The following is a 16,668-nucleotide window of genomic DNA, read 5'->3' on the forward strand; positions in this document are numbered from 1 at the left end:
ATATTTAGCATCTGGCTCTTCAGTGACTAGCCGGTTTGGATGATGCTATGACAGGATAGTCACATTGGAAAGCAGCACCCTATCTCTCCTCGACTGTGTAATGACCGGAGAGGAAGAGCGTCTCCCTCGCCCAACTGTTCCTGCTCCATCCGCGCGTTCACGACACCGGCGGCACACTCGCTGCATGATGGCCGAGGGAGGCGGACCCGAGTCGGGTGGCGCGGCGGACTCCGACTCGGAGCCGGTAGCCGCACAAATGCCTACCCCTTCAACCGAAAGTCAAAAACAGACTATTGGGTCACTTTTGAAAACAACTCTAAGAAAAGGCGACGAATGGTAAGAGGCGGCAACAGCCAATAGTTTCGGCGTTTCGGCTCGCTAATGCTAGCTAGTGAGAAACAGGAAATGCTAACATGCTAAGGCAAGTCTGAAATCGAAAGCTGCTGAGCTAGCACTGATCTTTTTAGCTAGCTAATGTTTAACAAGTTAGCATACCAGCAACCAAACAGCCTGATGTTATAATTAATCTTAAAAGTAGGGCATATAGTAAACACTATTAGCGTTAGCCGTAAACAATCAGACAAACGAGCTAACCGGCTAATTTGTAATGTATTTCAACGTTAACAAGCAACGCTAGCAGGCGGTGGCTAGCGTTAGTTGGTTGTTACAATAGGCCCCGGCCACAGATGGTTCAGTCAAACCGGTTCGTTTGTGGATCAGCTCTGATCAGGAAATGGGCCTGTTGTCAAGAACATGATGTGATGTCGTTACCGGCTTGTAGAGACATGCCAGTTGGAGTTGTCAGACAAGCTTCTTAACCTGGCCAGCTACTTGTGCTAGCTAACATTGTATCAGTTGTTAAAGGACCTCCCAGGCCCGGGCATAAATGCAACCGAATTATTAAAGAAGCCCACCTCACCCAAATACTAAGGAAGTTACTAAATATCAGATGAGGAGAGGCAATTTTGTCGGCTTCTTTGTTAAGAGGAAATGAGCACTAAGAGAAGAGCAGGCTAAATGTAATGTAACAACTACTCAGTGAACACATTCGTTTAGATGTTGAAATCAAACAAAGTCCAGCGATAGATAATGTCTCTTGACTCAGGTCACAAAAGAACCATTGCTTCATCATCAAATTATATTCAAGCTGAAATGTATGGTTTTCCACAATTCAATAACTCACAAAAATTAGAGGAAGCCGCATGAGGTTTAACGGGCAAAGATCATACACCTGATTCACTTAAATTTGAGGCCATTGCATTAATTCTGTCAGTGATTGTACAAAACACTTGCATGTTCATGAATGCCATCTAATTGTGTGAATTCTTGTTAACAAGCCTATTAACTAAAGGGGATTCTTGCTTGGGATGAGATTAAGTTTAAACTAGCTTGCTGTTACTATATCTGCAAATGCCAAGATAGTTTGGTGTTGCATAATGTGCTAAGTTGTCATAAGACTGGGTTCAGTGTCCATCCAAACCCCATGCATTTTTATCTTCTTTTGACCCTTTTCTGTCCTTGCTTGATATCCATATTAGTTTACCAATAATCTTAAATGATGTATGAGTGTTTAAGTGTCACTTTCAAAGACAGCTGTGTTCGCCATGCAGTATTACTACTGGTTTGTTTTGTTTTTGTTTTTAAGGTACCTGATAGACAGCCGCTGGTTCAAACAATGGAAGAAGTATGTGGGGTTCGACAGCTGGGACATGTACAATGTTGGAGAACGTAGCCTCTATCCAGGACCAATTGATAACTCTGGGCTGTTCTCAGGTAAAAACTGGCATTTTGAAAGAAACATTCACATGTTTTAGTTTCTGTTACTGTTGAGAAATGTACAAAACTAACACAAAGTTGGAAGAAGCTTTTGATTCTCAGTAGAGATGCACTGATACCACAACTGTTATGGGATATTGGTGCAATACTGACTTAGATAGCTGGATTGAGTATTGGATACCATTATTTTGATAAATAAAAATTCAGTACATTTATATTCATGTATTTATTTGTGACATTTTGTTTTACAAAAATAGGAAAGCATTGTTTAAATAATGTCTGATGTTGCTGTACACATAAAAGTACTAGTGATACATATGCAGGGATGTTTATAAATTAAATACTGGTATCATATCGGTACTGATACCCAAATCCCATGTATAGGTATCAGGATCAAAAAGTTGGATTGCTTCTTCTCAACCTGTAATCATCTTTTTTTCCCTTTAAAGACCAGGAGACTCAGTCCTTGAAAGAGCACCTTATAGATGAGCTGGACTATGTCCTTGTACCCACTGACGCATGGAGTAAGCTTGTCAGCTGGTATGGCTGCCTTGATGGCCAGAAACCCATCGTCAGGAAGGTAACGCAGCTCGATCCTTTTTTTTCGTTTTGTCAAACATTCACTTGTGTGCTGGGCTCCTACATTATTCATTCATTCATTTATTTATTTATTTATCTAGGTTGTCGAACATGGTATGTTTGTCAAGCACTGTAAGGTGGAGGTCTATCTGCTGGAGCTGAACTTGTGTGAGAATGACAACATGGAAAATGTAGTCACGCGTCATTTCAGTAAAGCTGATACTATAGGTGAGACTACTAATCTACTAGAATCTACATGAGTTCAGCATGTAAATAATCTGATGACTGGCTACACACAGAAAAATGTCTGCTGTTCATTTTTATTTATTAAGTGCATTTCCAACCCTTTTCCAGATACTATAGAGAAGGAAATGAGGACACTGTTCAATATCCCATCAGAGAAGGAGACAAGGCTCTGGAACAAATACATGAGTAACACCTACGAGCAGCTGAACAAGCCAGACAGCACTGTACAGGATGCGGGTCTCTTCCAGGGACAGGTAGTGTAGAGCTGTGTTATCCAAATCACATTCACCTCACTGACAGACTCTCTTCCTCGTTTCTGCTGAAGAACACCACAGCTCTGTAATGTACTGTGTATACATAATTCATTTACAGGCACTGTAAAAACTAACTGAGAAGTCTGACAGACTAATGTAGTACAATAAAATAGCCCAGCATTAAATTATATATTGTTTAGCTCATAGTAAGATTACCAACTGTTTTGTCATGTTTGGTTTTTCTAATGTTGTGTTGGATGATATTGAGGGGATAACAGATTTTTCTGTCCATTTTATACTGGGTATTGCGTTAGACCTATCATTTGTTCTTAATCTGTTTTTGACTTTTCTTGCAATTGTAATTACGCACAAAAGTTTGTGCTGTTGATAGACCTACTTGCAGCTGCTAAAGCTTGGCAGCATCTGGCGCACGTACAGTATTAAATTCAAGCCTGGGACATGATAGCTCTGACATGAAGGTCAGTCAGTTGTGCCTGCTTGGCTTTCATTCAGCTTGTTTTCCCACAGGTGCTTGTGATAGAGCGCAAGAATGAGGATGGCACATGGCCCAGACAAGCCTCTCATCCCAAGTAAGGAAATACCTTTATTATTTTTCAGGAATAGGAGATCAATTGTATCATTGTTCTTAAGTTTTTTGGCTACTTGTGGAAACTTAAATCCAAGTTTAAGCAGCATTAAACGTTACAGGTAATTTAAAGAAATGCGCTTCTCTGAAACATGTTCTTGCTTTTGCTCACCAGATCCAGTACAACCCCATCCAGGAATTTCACTACCTCCCCAAAACTGTCCTCCAACTCATCAGCCGGCATCTCCTCAACAGTAACCAATGGAGACAGCAGCTGTAGCCCTGGCTACACACTTAACAACAGCACGTCCTCTGGCAACAGGCAAGAGTTTGTTTCTCATATATCCACTTTTTACTGTTTTCCAGCCATAAATGTACTGTCCTTTACCTCTCTTCAGCATTCACTGTATGGTTTATTTGGTACAGAGTGATATTCTTTAGTTGTCCTTTTCAGCCATGACCACATGGGTTTGTTCCAAACCCATAACAACCAGCAGTTGCTCTAACTAAATTTACTTGTGTGCTTAGGTCCTGTTATTTCCAGTTGTTATACCTCCAGAGACACCAAGAGTTTGTGCAGTGTTATGGAATGTAATGGAAATTTAATCAGAAATAACAAAATCATGCTTACATGTGTATTCTCTGCATAAGGTCAGACTATCAGTGGATCTGGACACAGGGCATTAAATTCTAAAAATAAATAAGATTTAATTGCAGACATCTGAGTACAGACATGGTGAAATGGATGCACTGTATTCAAAAGGCTTTGATGTTCTTTTGATTGTCATAACTTAAAATCAGCTGTAATATATTCTGTTAACTACAGATTCATCTGCAGTCAAGTAGAAGAGTATCATAATTAGTTTACTGCTAAATACCTGAATGCGTGTGTTAGAGACACAATTTGATACAAAAAAACTAAAATGAAATATGCAACTGCCCGGGGGCATCTGGGGTTATATATTTCTTCAGGATTCACATGGCTGAGTGTGCCAGTTTTCAAAATGAGAACAACGGTGCAGTGGTGACAGCTTAGCTGACATCAGTTGTTAACAGCTCATAGAGGTCTGCATCATAACTATTAACATGTTCTCTGGAAGTGGTATTCTGTTTGTCAATCTGATATTGAATCTGTGCTCCATGTTTGTGTGTTGTGTTTAAACATATATGTGAAATATTAGCTTTATGGCAGTACAGGATCTCAACAGTAACCAATCTGCTTTTCCATCAGATTTGGGGGCTATAACTCATACAGCTCCTCCTACAACTACAGAGAGTCACAGTCGCAGCCTGGCCTGTGTGGTCTCAGTAATTTGGGCAACACATGCTTCATGAACTCTGCCCTCCAGGTAAAAACTCATAGTGTATAGCCAATAGTTGAGTTGAAGACAAAGGGAAAAATGTGGTTGAATTTCATATAAGTGTCACAGATCAGAGAAAGTCCCACATCGACATGCATGTTTCTGGCTATTACATTCACACAATCCATTTTTGTCCTTTCTTTTCCCAGTGCCTGAGCAATGCATCTCCACTCACAGAATACTTCCTCAATGACCAGTATGAGGCAGAGATTAACAGAGAGAATCCACTGGGAATGAGGGGCGAGATTGCTGAGGCCTATGCTGATCTAGTAAAGCAGATGTGGCTGAGCCGCAGCAGCTATGTGGCCCCACGCACCTTCAAAGTGAGTTGTGTCCAACAACGCCATGTTTGTTTCCAGTCATAATCTTAACCTGCAGACACAGCTTATAACATCTGCCTTTTTATCTCCAGACCCAGGTAGGACGCTTTGCCCCACAGTTTTCAGGCTACCAGCAGCAAGACTCCCAAGAGCTGTTGGCCTTCCTGCTGGACGGGCTCCATGAAGATCTGAACCGTGTCAAGAAGAAGCCTTATCTGGCCCTGAGGGATGCAGAGGGCCGTCCGGATGAGGTATAGTACATACAAAGATATGATTCTGGATTTCAAAAGCTGGATTTGTGTGGTATAATTTTTCAGAGGCTTTTTATGTCTCAGAAAGGTAACTTAAAACTGCATTTAAAGTAAAATTGAAATCCAATTTAATTTTTGAGGGATTGATGGTGCTGTAAGAACTAATATTCTCTAACTCTCCATTAGACATAGTATAGAAAAAATTTAGATGAATTGTTTTACAACATCAAGCGTGTATATAAACTGTATATAACACATTTTTAATGAAGTTCAGTAAAATGGTATTTAATGTTTGGGGTTTTTTTCCCATTGTTTGCGGAATTACAGATTGTTGCCAAGGAAGCCTGGACAAACCATCGCTTGCGCAATGACTCTATCATAGTTGATATTTTCCACGGCCTCTTCAAATCCACTTTGGTGTGCCCAGAGTGCTCCAAGGTGTCTGTAACCTTTGACCCGTTCTGCTACCTCACACTGCCTCTGCCCATGAAGAAGGATCGTACTATGGAGGTTTTCCTGGTGCGATCAGACCCTCAATCCAGACCCACACAGGTGAGCCAGAAATCATCTCCAGGGTTACTCTTATAGACTTGACCTACAATTGAAGGAACATTAACTCAAACTAAGCTTCCAAGCCAGGACAGCACTATATTTATGTCACCTTTAACAAACTGACCGATCTCTTAATGTTGCATTTGTCTTGTTGTCTCACAGTATCGAGTGGTGGTCCCCAAACTGGGTTCAGTGACAGACCTGTGCAGCGCCTTGTCCAGACTCTGTGGAATCCCTCCAGAAAATGTTAGACATAAACATTTTTACACTAGTAGAACAAATTCAAGTGTACAGCATACTTTCAACTTTATTGTTTATAATTTAGGGTGAAATATGTTATAATTTTATGGTTAATTTCTGTCTTTTTAGATGGTGGTGGCTGACGTTTACAATCACAGGTTCCATAAAATTTATAGACGGGATGATGGCCTCAACCAAATCATGGAAAAAGATGACATATTTGTGTAAGTTAATGTTGTTGACCAAAATATGAGTTGTGTAATGATAGTCACTGTGGCTGATGTTCTTATACAGTGTGTGTATGTTTGTGTTGATGCTCTCTGCAGGTATGAGGTACAGGAGGAGGACAGTGAGAGGATGAACCTGCCTGTATATTTCAGGGAGCGACACTCCAAACATGCCGGAAGCTCCACAAGCACCATGCTGTTTGGCCAGCCTTTACTCATCAATGTGCCCAGACAAAACCTCATAGCAGACGTTCTTTATGACAAGATCATAGAGAGGATTGGGTGAGAACATACTGTGCAGAGAGTAGAACTAAAACTGCATGACATTGTAATAACAAAATAAAACAAATGCAGAAGCAGATTAATGAATGCAGAAGCAGGAGATGTGTTAGTGCAGTTTTCAGACAAATGTGTACATGCATTGATGTGATCATGTAGAAACCATGAAAAGAAATCACAGTGTCTGTTTAGTGTAACTGAATCCACTGATCATGAATGAGTAAGCTCTGAATGTATCTACTTTTTAACTCCTCTCCTCTGTTACCTGTTTCAGACGGTATATAAAACACTCACAGATCCCCAGTACTGAAAGCAGAGCATCAGCGTCAGCCACCTTTGCCAGCTGCAGCCAGGCTTCTGAATGTTCCACATCGTCCAACGTCAACGCCAGCCTGGGTGGCTGTGGCAGCCCCTTGTCAGACGGGGCCTCCTGCAGCGCCAGCTCCAGTAATGGCAGCAACCACTCAGGGACCTGCAATGAGTCTAATGGACAATATGATGGTAAGCAGCTAACATTACCCTACAACACTGATTTTTATTTTCATATTAACCACGAACACCTGAAGCTGTACAACCATAAATGTGATGAGATTTCATGGTTGTCTGTCTGTTCAGGTGAAGAGGAGGCCATGGACCACCAGGTGAGTCCAGAGCCAGAGAATGGCCAGTCTGAAGAGGAGGAAGAGGAGACCTCTGACTTGGAAAATGGGTCTAAAGGAGACACAAACAAGATTTGCTCTTCCCCAGCCAAGCTCTTTACTTTCAGCATAGTCAACTCTTACGGAACAGCCAACATCAGCCCGCTGCCTTGCGATGGAAATGTCCTCAAACTTAATCGTGAGTGTTATTTTAAACTTGACATTGCATCAATAGTTTTATTTTTCAATGCAATTTTGTGTTGAGGCAGCCTCTTCATCTCGTCTCTCTGCAGCACATTCCACAGTGGCGATTGACTGGGACACAGAGTCTAAGAAACTGTGTTATGATGAACAGGAAGCAGAGGTCAGTGGATTAATGTTCATCACACAGTCCTGTGACAGGATGTGCAAACAGTCTGTTTATCTTTGTGTAAATATCTGATACGCAGGCCTACGAGAAGCACGAGAGCATGCTCCAGCCCCAAAAAAAGAAAGCCACCGTGGCTCTGAGGGAATGCATCGAGCTCTTCACAACCATGGAGACACTTGGAGAACACGATCCATGGTGAGGGTTCACAACTTCAGCCTTACTTGGTGTCAAATAATTTTTTTCCCCACCACTTTTGTCATATAAATATAATCTTTTTCATCCAGGTATTGTCCCACATGTAAGAAACACCAACAGGCCACAAAAAAGTTTGACTTGTGGTCGCTGCCTCGCATTCTGGTCGTTCATCTAAAGCGTTTCTCCTACAACCGATGCTGGAGGGATAAACTGGACACAGTGGTGGACTTTCCCATCAGGTATGAAGGCAGGATTTCTCATTGACAGTAAAGTCAAAGAGTTTAAGGGCAGTTATGTGGGGGAAATTCAAGTTCAACATTAAGAGAATGTGGGAGATCAATCAGTCAACTTTTGCCTGGACAATCTTGCACAGAGATGTCTAATCAGGCAAAATAATTGAAAACACTCGTGAGGGTGGACAATGGGAGTGAGAGTAATTTAAGTTATGCTAAAATTCATATATTATGGCAGTTATTATTTTACTAAAATATCTGAAACATTTGGTGCGCCCTGGTGGTCGATTGCCACATAATCACAGCATGCTTGGTTTGAATCTGGCCAGGGACCTATGCTGCATGTCATTACCCTCTCTCTCTTCCTGTTTCCTGTCGGCCTCTCTGCCAGTTACCATCTGAATAAAAGAATAAAAAACCCAAAAATAATTCTTTAAAAATAAATATCTGAAACATTTATGTATGACAGTTGATTGGAATATCATATTTCTATGTAAAAGAAATGAAAATGTATTTACCGTTGAGACAAAATGAGCTATTGAGGCATATTATTATTATTATTATTATTATATATATTTTATTATTTTTAGGATAATGTTTGTCATTTGGATATGGTAGCAAATGAACAGTGAGAAGCTGTAATGTCAGAGTATGAGTGGCACTTTTACACTAGAGGGAGCTGCAGTCTGAAACTTAGAAAACTAATTGACCCCAAGTCTGAATGAGGTAATATTATTGCACTTTAGAGACAATGGCTAACTGACATCCAAAGAACAATAAGACCTGTGTTCTTATCTGTTTTGGTTGTGTAATTTGAGCAGCTAACTGAAGCAGCTTTTCAACTCTGTATGAGTCAATAACTGGTTTTTGCAGCTGTGGCAAATTGTCCCGTGCGTTTTAAAAATGGAGAAGTTGCTTCAGCATTCTGGCACAACCGTTTTCTGTCTCCTTCTTTGCATTGTGTGTGCAGCAAATATTGACCACTGTTGAGGAACTTGATCCTCAAAAAACCAGGAAGCAGAGATAACATAAATCCCGCCTTAAAAAAAAAAAAGCTGAGTCATGCTTACTAAGATTGGCCTAAACATAAACTCATCTACTGTGGCCTTCAAGTTAAGTGACCCTTGAGGAATCTGGTTATTATTTCTAAGCTGTTTAAAGTTTTAATTGTGGTGGCCACTTGTTTGCTGCAGCTGATGTTTTTTGGTTGTTGTTTTTTTTTTTGGCAGGGATCTGAACATGTCCGAGTTTGTGTGCGACCCGAAGGCCGGTCCCTACATATACGACCTCATTGCCGTGTCAAACCACTATGGAGGAATGGGGGGAGGTCACTGTAAGTCACTGCTCATTTTTTTCCCCTCTTAACTCTTAGTTTTCTTCTGAAATGGAAAACACTGACCTTAATGACTTCACATAAACAGCTGATGAAAGGCTCTATTAATATTAAACCATTTTATTTTCAGCTTTTAACAAAGGTTCTCTCTAATTCAACACAGTACATGTCAACAGATGGTGAATGTTGAATGACCACTGTTTCTATGGACACTGTAATGGATTCAATTTTAATATGTCAATGAGGCTCACACAATTTTTCTTTGTGGATTCATTTCAGGGTTTTTTTCTTTTTGTCCATTCACAATGAACTGGTTTGATAAGATTTGTATCTCTCTTTAAACAAATGGGCTGAATAACTATTTGGTAACGCTTGGTTTCCTTCTCTCTCACAGACACAGCTTATGGCAAGAATAAAGTGGATGGAAAGTGGTATTACTTTGATGACAGCAGTGTTTCGTCGGCCTCAGAGGACCAGATTGTGGTGAGCTTTCATTCTTCAGTGTTTAAGTCTACCCTTGAAGATGCGGTATTTGTTTAATCCCCTTGTTTGTTTTTATCTGTTGAATGATGTCTGATGAGACCGTCATCTGCCCTTTTGGCTCTCTGTACTTGGTGTTGAGTGTCCCTGTTTTCATAGGGTAACTCTATCCTTGCCCTCCCCTTGCAGACTAAAGCAGCCTACGTGCTGTTCTATCAACGCAGAGATGAGGAAGCCCCCTCCAAACCTCAGCCTTCGGCCTCACTGGGTGGAGCCCCTGAGGCAGCAGAAGACCACATGGACACAAACTGAGGAGCCCCGATGTGAGGGACACACATTGAAACGCATACGGCAAATAGAGACACTTGGACGCACACACAAAGCTACTTTAGTGACAGAGGACTCCACAGACTTTAACATTATTAACCCCCACCTCCCCCTTATTTTATTTGATTTTGTCTCGTATGTTGTCAACTAGAGCCAACAGCCTTGTCAGAAGAATGACCTGAGAGACTTCCTCCCTGCAGCGGGCGGCCTACTGATTTCTGAACATAGTTTACTAGTCGGGAACTAAGAGGAATTTAAATGGATATAGATCCTCTCACTGGAATGTTAGAAGTGCCCTCAAATGCGTAGATAAACAAATGATTCTGTTGCCCACAAAGAAGAGTCAGAAATATTTAAAAAAAAAAAAAAAAAAAAAAAAAGAGAAAAAAAAGCCAAATGCACATCTTGTTTCAACCAAAGCGTTTCAAGGTATTTAAAAATAAAAAATGTACCAACTGTTAAGACATTAGCAGGATACTGGCATTGTGCCTCGATTTATCTCTGATAATCTTGCTGTGTTGAGGTAAATGCAAGCTCTTACAGTGTGATGTGCACCCAGAATGATGCATGCCATGCTTAAGGAATCCTGTGACCTTCTGCCACTTGGTGTAGCGTGGATCCATTATTTACAGGAATCTTACTAGCTGCGGCAGTTGTGCTCCTGGGCTGCTGGGTCTATGTTGCAAGCTAAACCACAGAGGGGGAGATCTCGTTTCAAGGTTTTAACATCTGGGTCTCAATATGAGATGTGGCAGGAACAGTTGTTTTGTTTGTTTTTTTTACCCTGAGCCTCGCTCTTGTTCAGCCATCACTTTTTGTTCATTGACGCACAGCATGGGCTCTGCTGTCACTCGGACCCTAAACTTCTGAGAGGAGTCTCAACCTGCTAACATTGGCCCCCCCCCCCTTTTTTTATAATCACAATGCAAAAGCGGCCTTTTGATTCCTGCAACCTGACTAAAAAGGAGGCACTTTGAATTCTCCAATGAATACATTATCTACCTGCTTCTGGTGTATTTAGACATTACAGAAATGTATGCTTCAGCCTTAGCGTTAAGGGTTATGGTCTGTCATACACTTCCAGATCATTTTAATGTGTCTTTTAAGCATATTTTGCTGCCTGATTGGACCCCTAGCTCACCTGCAATGGCTTGTCCTTATTAGTCTTGTACATTAATGCAGCTCTGTATTGAAATGGCTATGTTATTTGATATCTTTAAAAGCACACTGGGTGAAGAAAAATAAACTAGTATAAAAGTGGTGCTTTTATTCATGAAACTTGAACTCGCTCCTAGTCATGAGGAACAATCTACATGTGTCATCAGATGGGGGCAGGACAGCAGTACCTACACTTCTCCTCACCTGTTGCTGTTGAAAGCATTAAAAAAAATAAAATCACCAATTTACCAACAAAAAAAAGTATGCCAGTAAGCACAGTTATAACAGGTGTCTTGTATGACTGAGTATAAAATATGTTTACTTATACTCTGTCAAGGGTCTCCTTGTGAAGCCAGATGGCTGTTAGCACTGAATGCCTCTGATTACCAGAAGATAAGAGATCTTGTTCTGTGGCATAAATTCAGCACTTTGTTGCATAACAGCATGTTGATATGTTGGTCCTGCCATCATCATGTCATTCAGAGTACTATTATACTACCTAATCATTTATGCCTATGACTAGAAAAGCTTTATGTCATATCTGTAATCTTAGATACTTTGTTGAAAACAAAATTCAGCTGCCAAATGCAGTGAGTCTTGTTTTCTCCCCCCTCCAAATCATGACAGCAATTCAAAAATAACCGAAGAGATGTAAATAATCACACTATTTTAAATAGGTGTATAAATTCTTGTCCTCATATTTATCTTGCCGATATCTACAGTATTTGTTTTTAACTGAAAAATATTTGAATTCAAAGTACAATAAAGACTGGAAGCCTCAACAAGGTGGTTTGTTTGAACTAATTGCATGCACAAAAAATGTGGGTGATGGGAAGTATGCTTATTTCTTATGTCTTACTTCGATACTGAAATAATCCAACCCCATAACTGTGACACTCTGACTCCAGTGATTATATCTGGTGTTGCAAAATCCCTTTCATTTCCAGGTGATGCAATCAGAATAACATGCCATTCATGCACTGACGAGTTGTAAAATGGACTATGATCTTGAGCTGGGTGTAGGCAGCATTTAAAATCGCAGTCAGGGAAAGCTTCGGGAAAATATATATTTATTTGATCCTCTTAACACATCAAACCACAGCTGTGCTTTACATGCACCCAATACAGCGGAAACGTTGAGCCTTTTACATTTCATCAGATACCCCCCTCACAATTAGCTTGGTTTCAGAGGATGTCTTCATTTAGTAAAAGAACACAACACACTCATCATGTACAAGAGAGCACAGGTGGTCGTGAAAAGTGTCATACACCATCTACTGAAGCTGTGGGGCACACACACTCTGGGGTAGTACGGTGGGAGCTGCACGATGGTTGGACGACATTAAGGATTAGTTAGCCTGGTTGAGGAGCTTCTTGATGTCTCCCTCGATGTCGCTGGTGAGGAACCTCCTGCTGTAACGCTTGAACGGCACTCCATCTGACCCAATGAGGAACTTCTCAAAGTTCCAGGCCACATCGTTCCTGCAGACCGGGCTCCAGATGATTAACTTGGGGTCGTTCAGCAGGGCTGCTGGCTCATCACTGGGGAATGGGAGACTCTCCCTCAGGAACACAAACAGGGGATGGGCATCTTTCCCATTCACATCCACTTTCTCCAGTAGCTGAAACTTTGGCTCAAAGCCATTTCCAGGGCGGATGTACTTCAGAGACATGAGGATTTCTTCATTCTTGCAGTTCTCCTGCATGAGATGATCATATGATTACGTTAAGTCCTGTGACACACAGACACTTTTGTGCATTTTAAAATGGGAATGCTTACAATGTCAGTGCTACTTTGTATTAACACTTAAAAAAAAAGTTTATGCCGTTAACAATTTAATGAAATGGTTAATAGATAATTCAATGTTTCACAAACAAGTAATCTGATCATATTGTTAAACTATAACGGAAAAACCATTTGGGTTGACACTGATGTATATCTTCTCTCAGTGGAGCTTCATTTAGATGTTTATGTGCCATTTTTGGTCATCAGGAAGAACCCCTCCTAGCAACATATTTGACTTCCTACTTCCTCGAAGAAGTCGGCTGATTATTTGATCCCGTTCGGTAACCTATTAATGATTTACTTGTTCTGACCACTAACCACTGCTACTTACTAGTTATTTTATGGATCATAGCCGGTTAAACATTTACAAATATATTACGAAAACTGTAAATCTGAACCCCTGCGACAGTTTCCTCTTTTTTGCATATCCGACAGTGCTGAAACTGCTTTAAACTCACACGACAAATGATCCGACACTTTAAAATATTTAGTTACCAATATAACCATCAAACTAGCAAATGTAGTAAATTAACTGGATTACTGTACTTAGCATAGGGTATAGATGATTAAAAATATGTCTGAATTTGAAACATGAATTAATGTATAAAGCAGGCTTTTTCCCCCCCTTTTTTTTTTTTTTTTTTTTTTTTAAGGGAAACTGAAATATTGATTCTCACCTGGCAATACTTCAAAAGAAGTTTGGAGGTTTTTAATTGTGATCTTTCGAGACAATTAAAAACCTATGTAAAGAGTTGAGTAAACACAAAAATACGATATGATACAAGAAAAAAAAATCCCTCAATAATAGAAACAAGGTGGATATAATTTGAATTGCCTCACCTGATGGCCGAACTGGTTGCAGGGTACTCCCAGGATAACAAGCCCCTTGCTGGCATAACGCTGCTGGAGCTCGTTCATCTGGGTGTAATCCCTGGTGGTCGTACCTCAGAGAGACGCTACATTCTCAATGAGGACGACTTTGCCCTGTAGGGAGGAGAAATTAAACGTTTCTCCTGTAAGGAGTTTGGCCGTGAAGTCGTAAAATTTCCTAGTAGCCATTGTTGGGCTACTTCTTTCCCTTTCTCAATAGTCGCAGCGAACACCCTACAGTTTCACTTACACCACACACAATGGACCCGACACACTTCCTTCAGATATATTATAGCCAACCTTTGAGGTCATAGACGTCTCTGTTAGAGGTATGGCCAAAGAGCCTGAATTAAGGTACCAAGAGTGTTCCCGCCCTGTATCCCGCAGGACGGTCCAATGTACCTAAATAAGCACAATTCAGCCAGAAAGAAGAAAGCAATGATGAAAATAAAAAATACTCATAATAAATCCAGATTACGACATAGCCTACTAATTCAAATGTTTGACGTAAATCTAAATAAAATCCTCAACAAAGTTGGAATGGCAATATTAATTGCTTTTGATTCATTGTGGTCCAGAAATCAGAGCAATGATTTTTAGAAGGGTCTATCTGCACACACGCACTTTACTGTGGCATTGCACTGCAATTTCTTGTTAGTTATTCCCGACCTATACACTAATACCCATTTATCTGCAATACGCTAATGTCAACCAATATAGGCTATTGGCTGTTGTGCCCTTAGCAAAATTGCTTAATGCTTCAAAAAATGTTTTCTTAATGTTTTCTTAATAACTCATCGGGATTTAATTAATCTAATAAATTTTACTCAGAAAGGCAAAAATCTTGTTTTAACATTTTATGGTTTTTATTTAATCCCAACTAGACTATTTAATGTATTATTTTTTTCATGTGGGCTCTGGCTTTCATGCAGTGAGATATGCAGAATAATACAGAGAGAACCCCTCAGCAAATAATAGTAAAATGTAATTTTCAGTAAAACAAACTATAAAAAACAAAACATCAACAAATGCACTAGGCCTAATACCACGGGTTATTATTGTAAAATATTGCTGCTATAGGTAAAATGTGGAAAGTACATGGTTTCACAGGAGACAGGTTTAACAGTATCTACTGCTAACTGCTTAATTCAGGGAAGCTATCATTTATTAATTTTGCTACAAAGTACGTTAGTGTGGGAAGACCATCCTGTTTTCTTTTAAACACTTAATTGCTTAAGCCACTAAATCAAGACATTGGTAAGTCAACTAATTAATAAAATAATAATAATTAGTCAATAAACTAACGTTAGTAAGGCGAAGACGGAGGAAGGAAGCAGTGAAACATCTTATTCAACTTTTCTCTTCGATATGATGGTTGTGCATGTTTATATACCTACACGACGTATCCCGGAAATACACTGCAATGTAGCGAGTCTGTGAAAATATAACCCCGCCCATCAACGGGCAACATGCCTCCCTGCCGCCAAAGCTAGAATTTTAGAGACAGTCTGTAAAAATGTTGTAACGTAGAATGAAGCGCTGCTTTGAGTAACACAACAGATTAAAAAACAACACAACAGATAACCCAGTTATCAGTGTCATTTATTAAGGAGCTGCGTACAACGTCAATATTTGATTTCTTCGATTATTCTCAGATGTGTGGGGCATTTATTTGTAGCTGTTGCCCTCGTTAACTAGCTAAACTAAACGAAGATGGTCCCTGACTGCAGTTGATGACGCGACCAACACATTGGCGCCGAGTTCAGTTTGGTAGCTGATGACTGTCGTCTGTGAGCTCGTCTGTCTATTAAACATCTCACTGTTATCCTTTTGAGTGATTCGGACAGCCAAACAACAGAACATTGATATCACATAAGTTACACCAGTAAAGTATGGCATGTTTTGTGTTTTTGTTACTGAATTATCTAATATCGTAGTCACAGCATGTTTGTTGTATACGTAACATTATGAACAACACACCAGCTTGTTTGTTACTGTATGCTAGCAATGTCTTGTTATTAAAAACGTTTGACCTGTATAATTCATTAGATGATGCGCAAAAAGCGACGTTCATCTGTGGATAAAGGAGAAGGAGCAGCTGCTACGGCCCCTAGTAAGTTTTATGTAACATCACAACTTTTGGTCATTTTTTGCCAGTACACGGTCTCAGTGATGTCCCAAAGCTATCACACCAGGATGTCAAAATGTCCAGATTGATCGCACATTAACTACATTATTCACACTGAGATTAAAATAGATTCAGGAGCATGACATAGTGTATCATGACCAGGCATGTTTTATAACTCAGGCCAGGGGTCATTGAAGGTTTTCCAGAGGCAGGGCCAGATTAACACGTCACTGTGCCCCTGGGCAACAACATTCAAGGGCCCCTGTCCCCAGTAAAAAGGGGTGTTCCATTTTTGCTTGTTTTTTTTTTTTCAAACTAATATAATTTCATTCATAAGTAACACAGAATGTACGACTATTTTGGTCATGGGTTTTATACACCTTCTGCAATAAAAGACCCCCTGGGAAAAAATCTTACCAAATCGGGGTCGAGAATCCCTGTCACAATTCACTGAGATGAACTCAGCAACCTACCCATTC

At 40.2% G+C, this 16,668-nt stretch overlaps 2 protein-coding genes across 2 annotated transcripts; one reads left to right on the forward strand and one right to left on the reverse strand.

The window, feature by feature from the left end:
* The first annotated feature begins 184 nt into the window (after positions 1 to 184).
* On the forward strand, positions 185 to 10,716 carry usp4 (ubiquitin specific peptidase 4 (proto-oncogene)). The gene is made up of 22 exons (XM_053316084.1): positions 185 to 336; positions 1,646 to 1,773; positions 2,226 to 2,356; positions 2,457 to 2,583; positions 2,710 to 2,855; positions 3,384 to 3,445; positions 3,617 to 3,763; positions 4,673 to 4,790; positions 4,952 to 5,125; positions 5,215 to 5,373; positions 5,701 to 5,925; positions 6,088 to 6,171; positions 6,295 to 6,389; positions 6,492 to 6,674; positions 6,946 to 7,172; positions 7,287 to 7,508; positions 7,603 to 7,673; positions 7,759 to 7,874; positions 7,964 to 8,113; positions 9,337 to 9,440; positions 9,835 to 9,923; positions 10,110 to 10,716. The coding sequence occupies exons 1-22, from the start codon at positions 185 to 187 to the stop codon at positions 10,230 to 10,232; spliced, it is 3,033 nt and encodes a 1,010-aa protein (XP_053172059.1). The 3' UTR covers positions 10,233 to 10,716.
* A 1,742-nt stretch (positions 10,717 to 12,458) lies between these two features.
* gpx1b (glutathione peroxidase 1b) lies at positions 12,459 to 14,377 on the reverse strand. Its single transcript, XM_053316091.1, has 2 exons — positions 14,032 to 14,377; positions 12,459 to 13,105 (listed from the first exon to the last, which is right to left on the reverse strand). Exons 1-2 carry the CDS (start codon positions 14,248 to 14,250, stop codon positions 12,755 to 12,757), a joined length of 570 nt encoding a protein of 189 aa, XP_053172066.1. The 5' UTR covers positions 14,251 to 14,377; the 3' UTR covers positions 12,459 to 12,754.
* Between the last annotated feature and the right edge of the window lie 2,291 nt (positions 14,378 to 16,668).

Source organism: Scomber japonicus, chromosome 3, assembly GCF_027409825.1.
Source record: "Scomber japonicus isolate fScoJap1 chromosome 3, fScoJap1.pri, whole genome shotgun sequence".
NCBI lineage: Eukaryota > Metazoa > Chordata > Actinopteri > Scombriformes > Scombridae > Scomber > Scomber japonicus.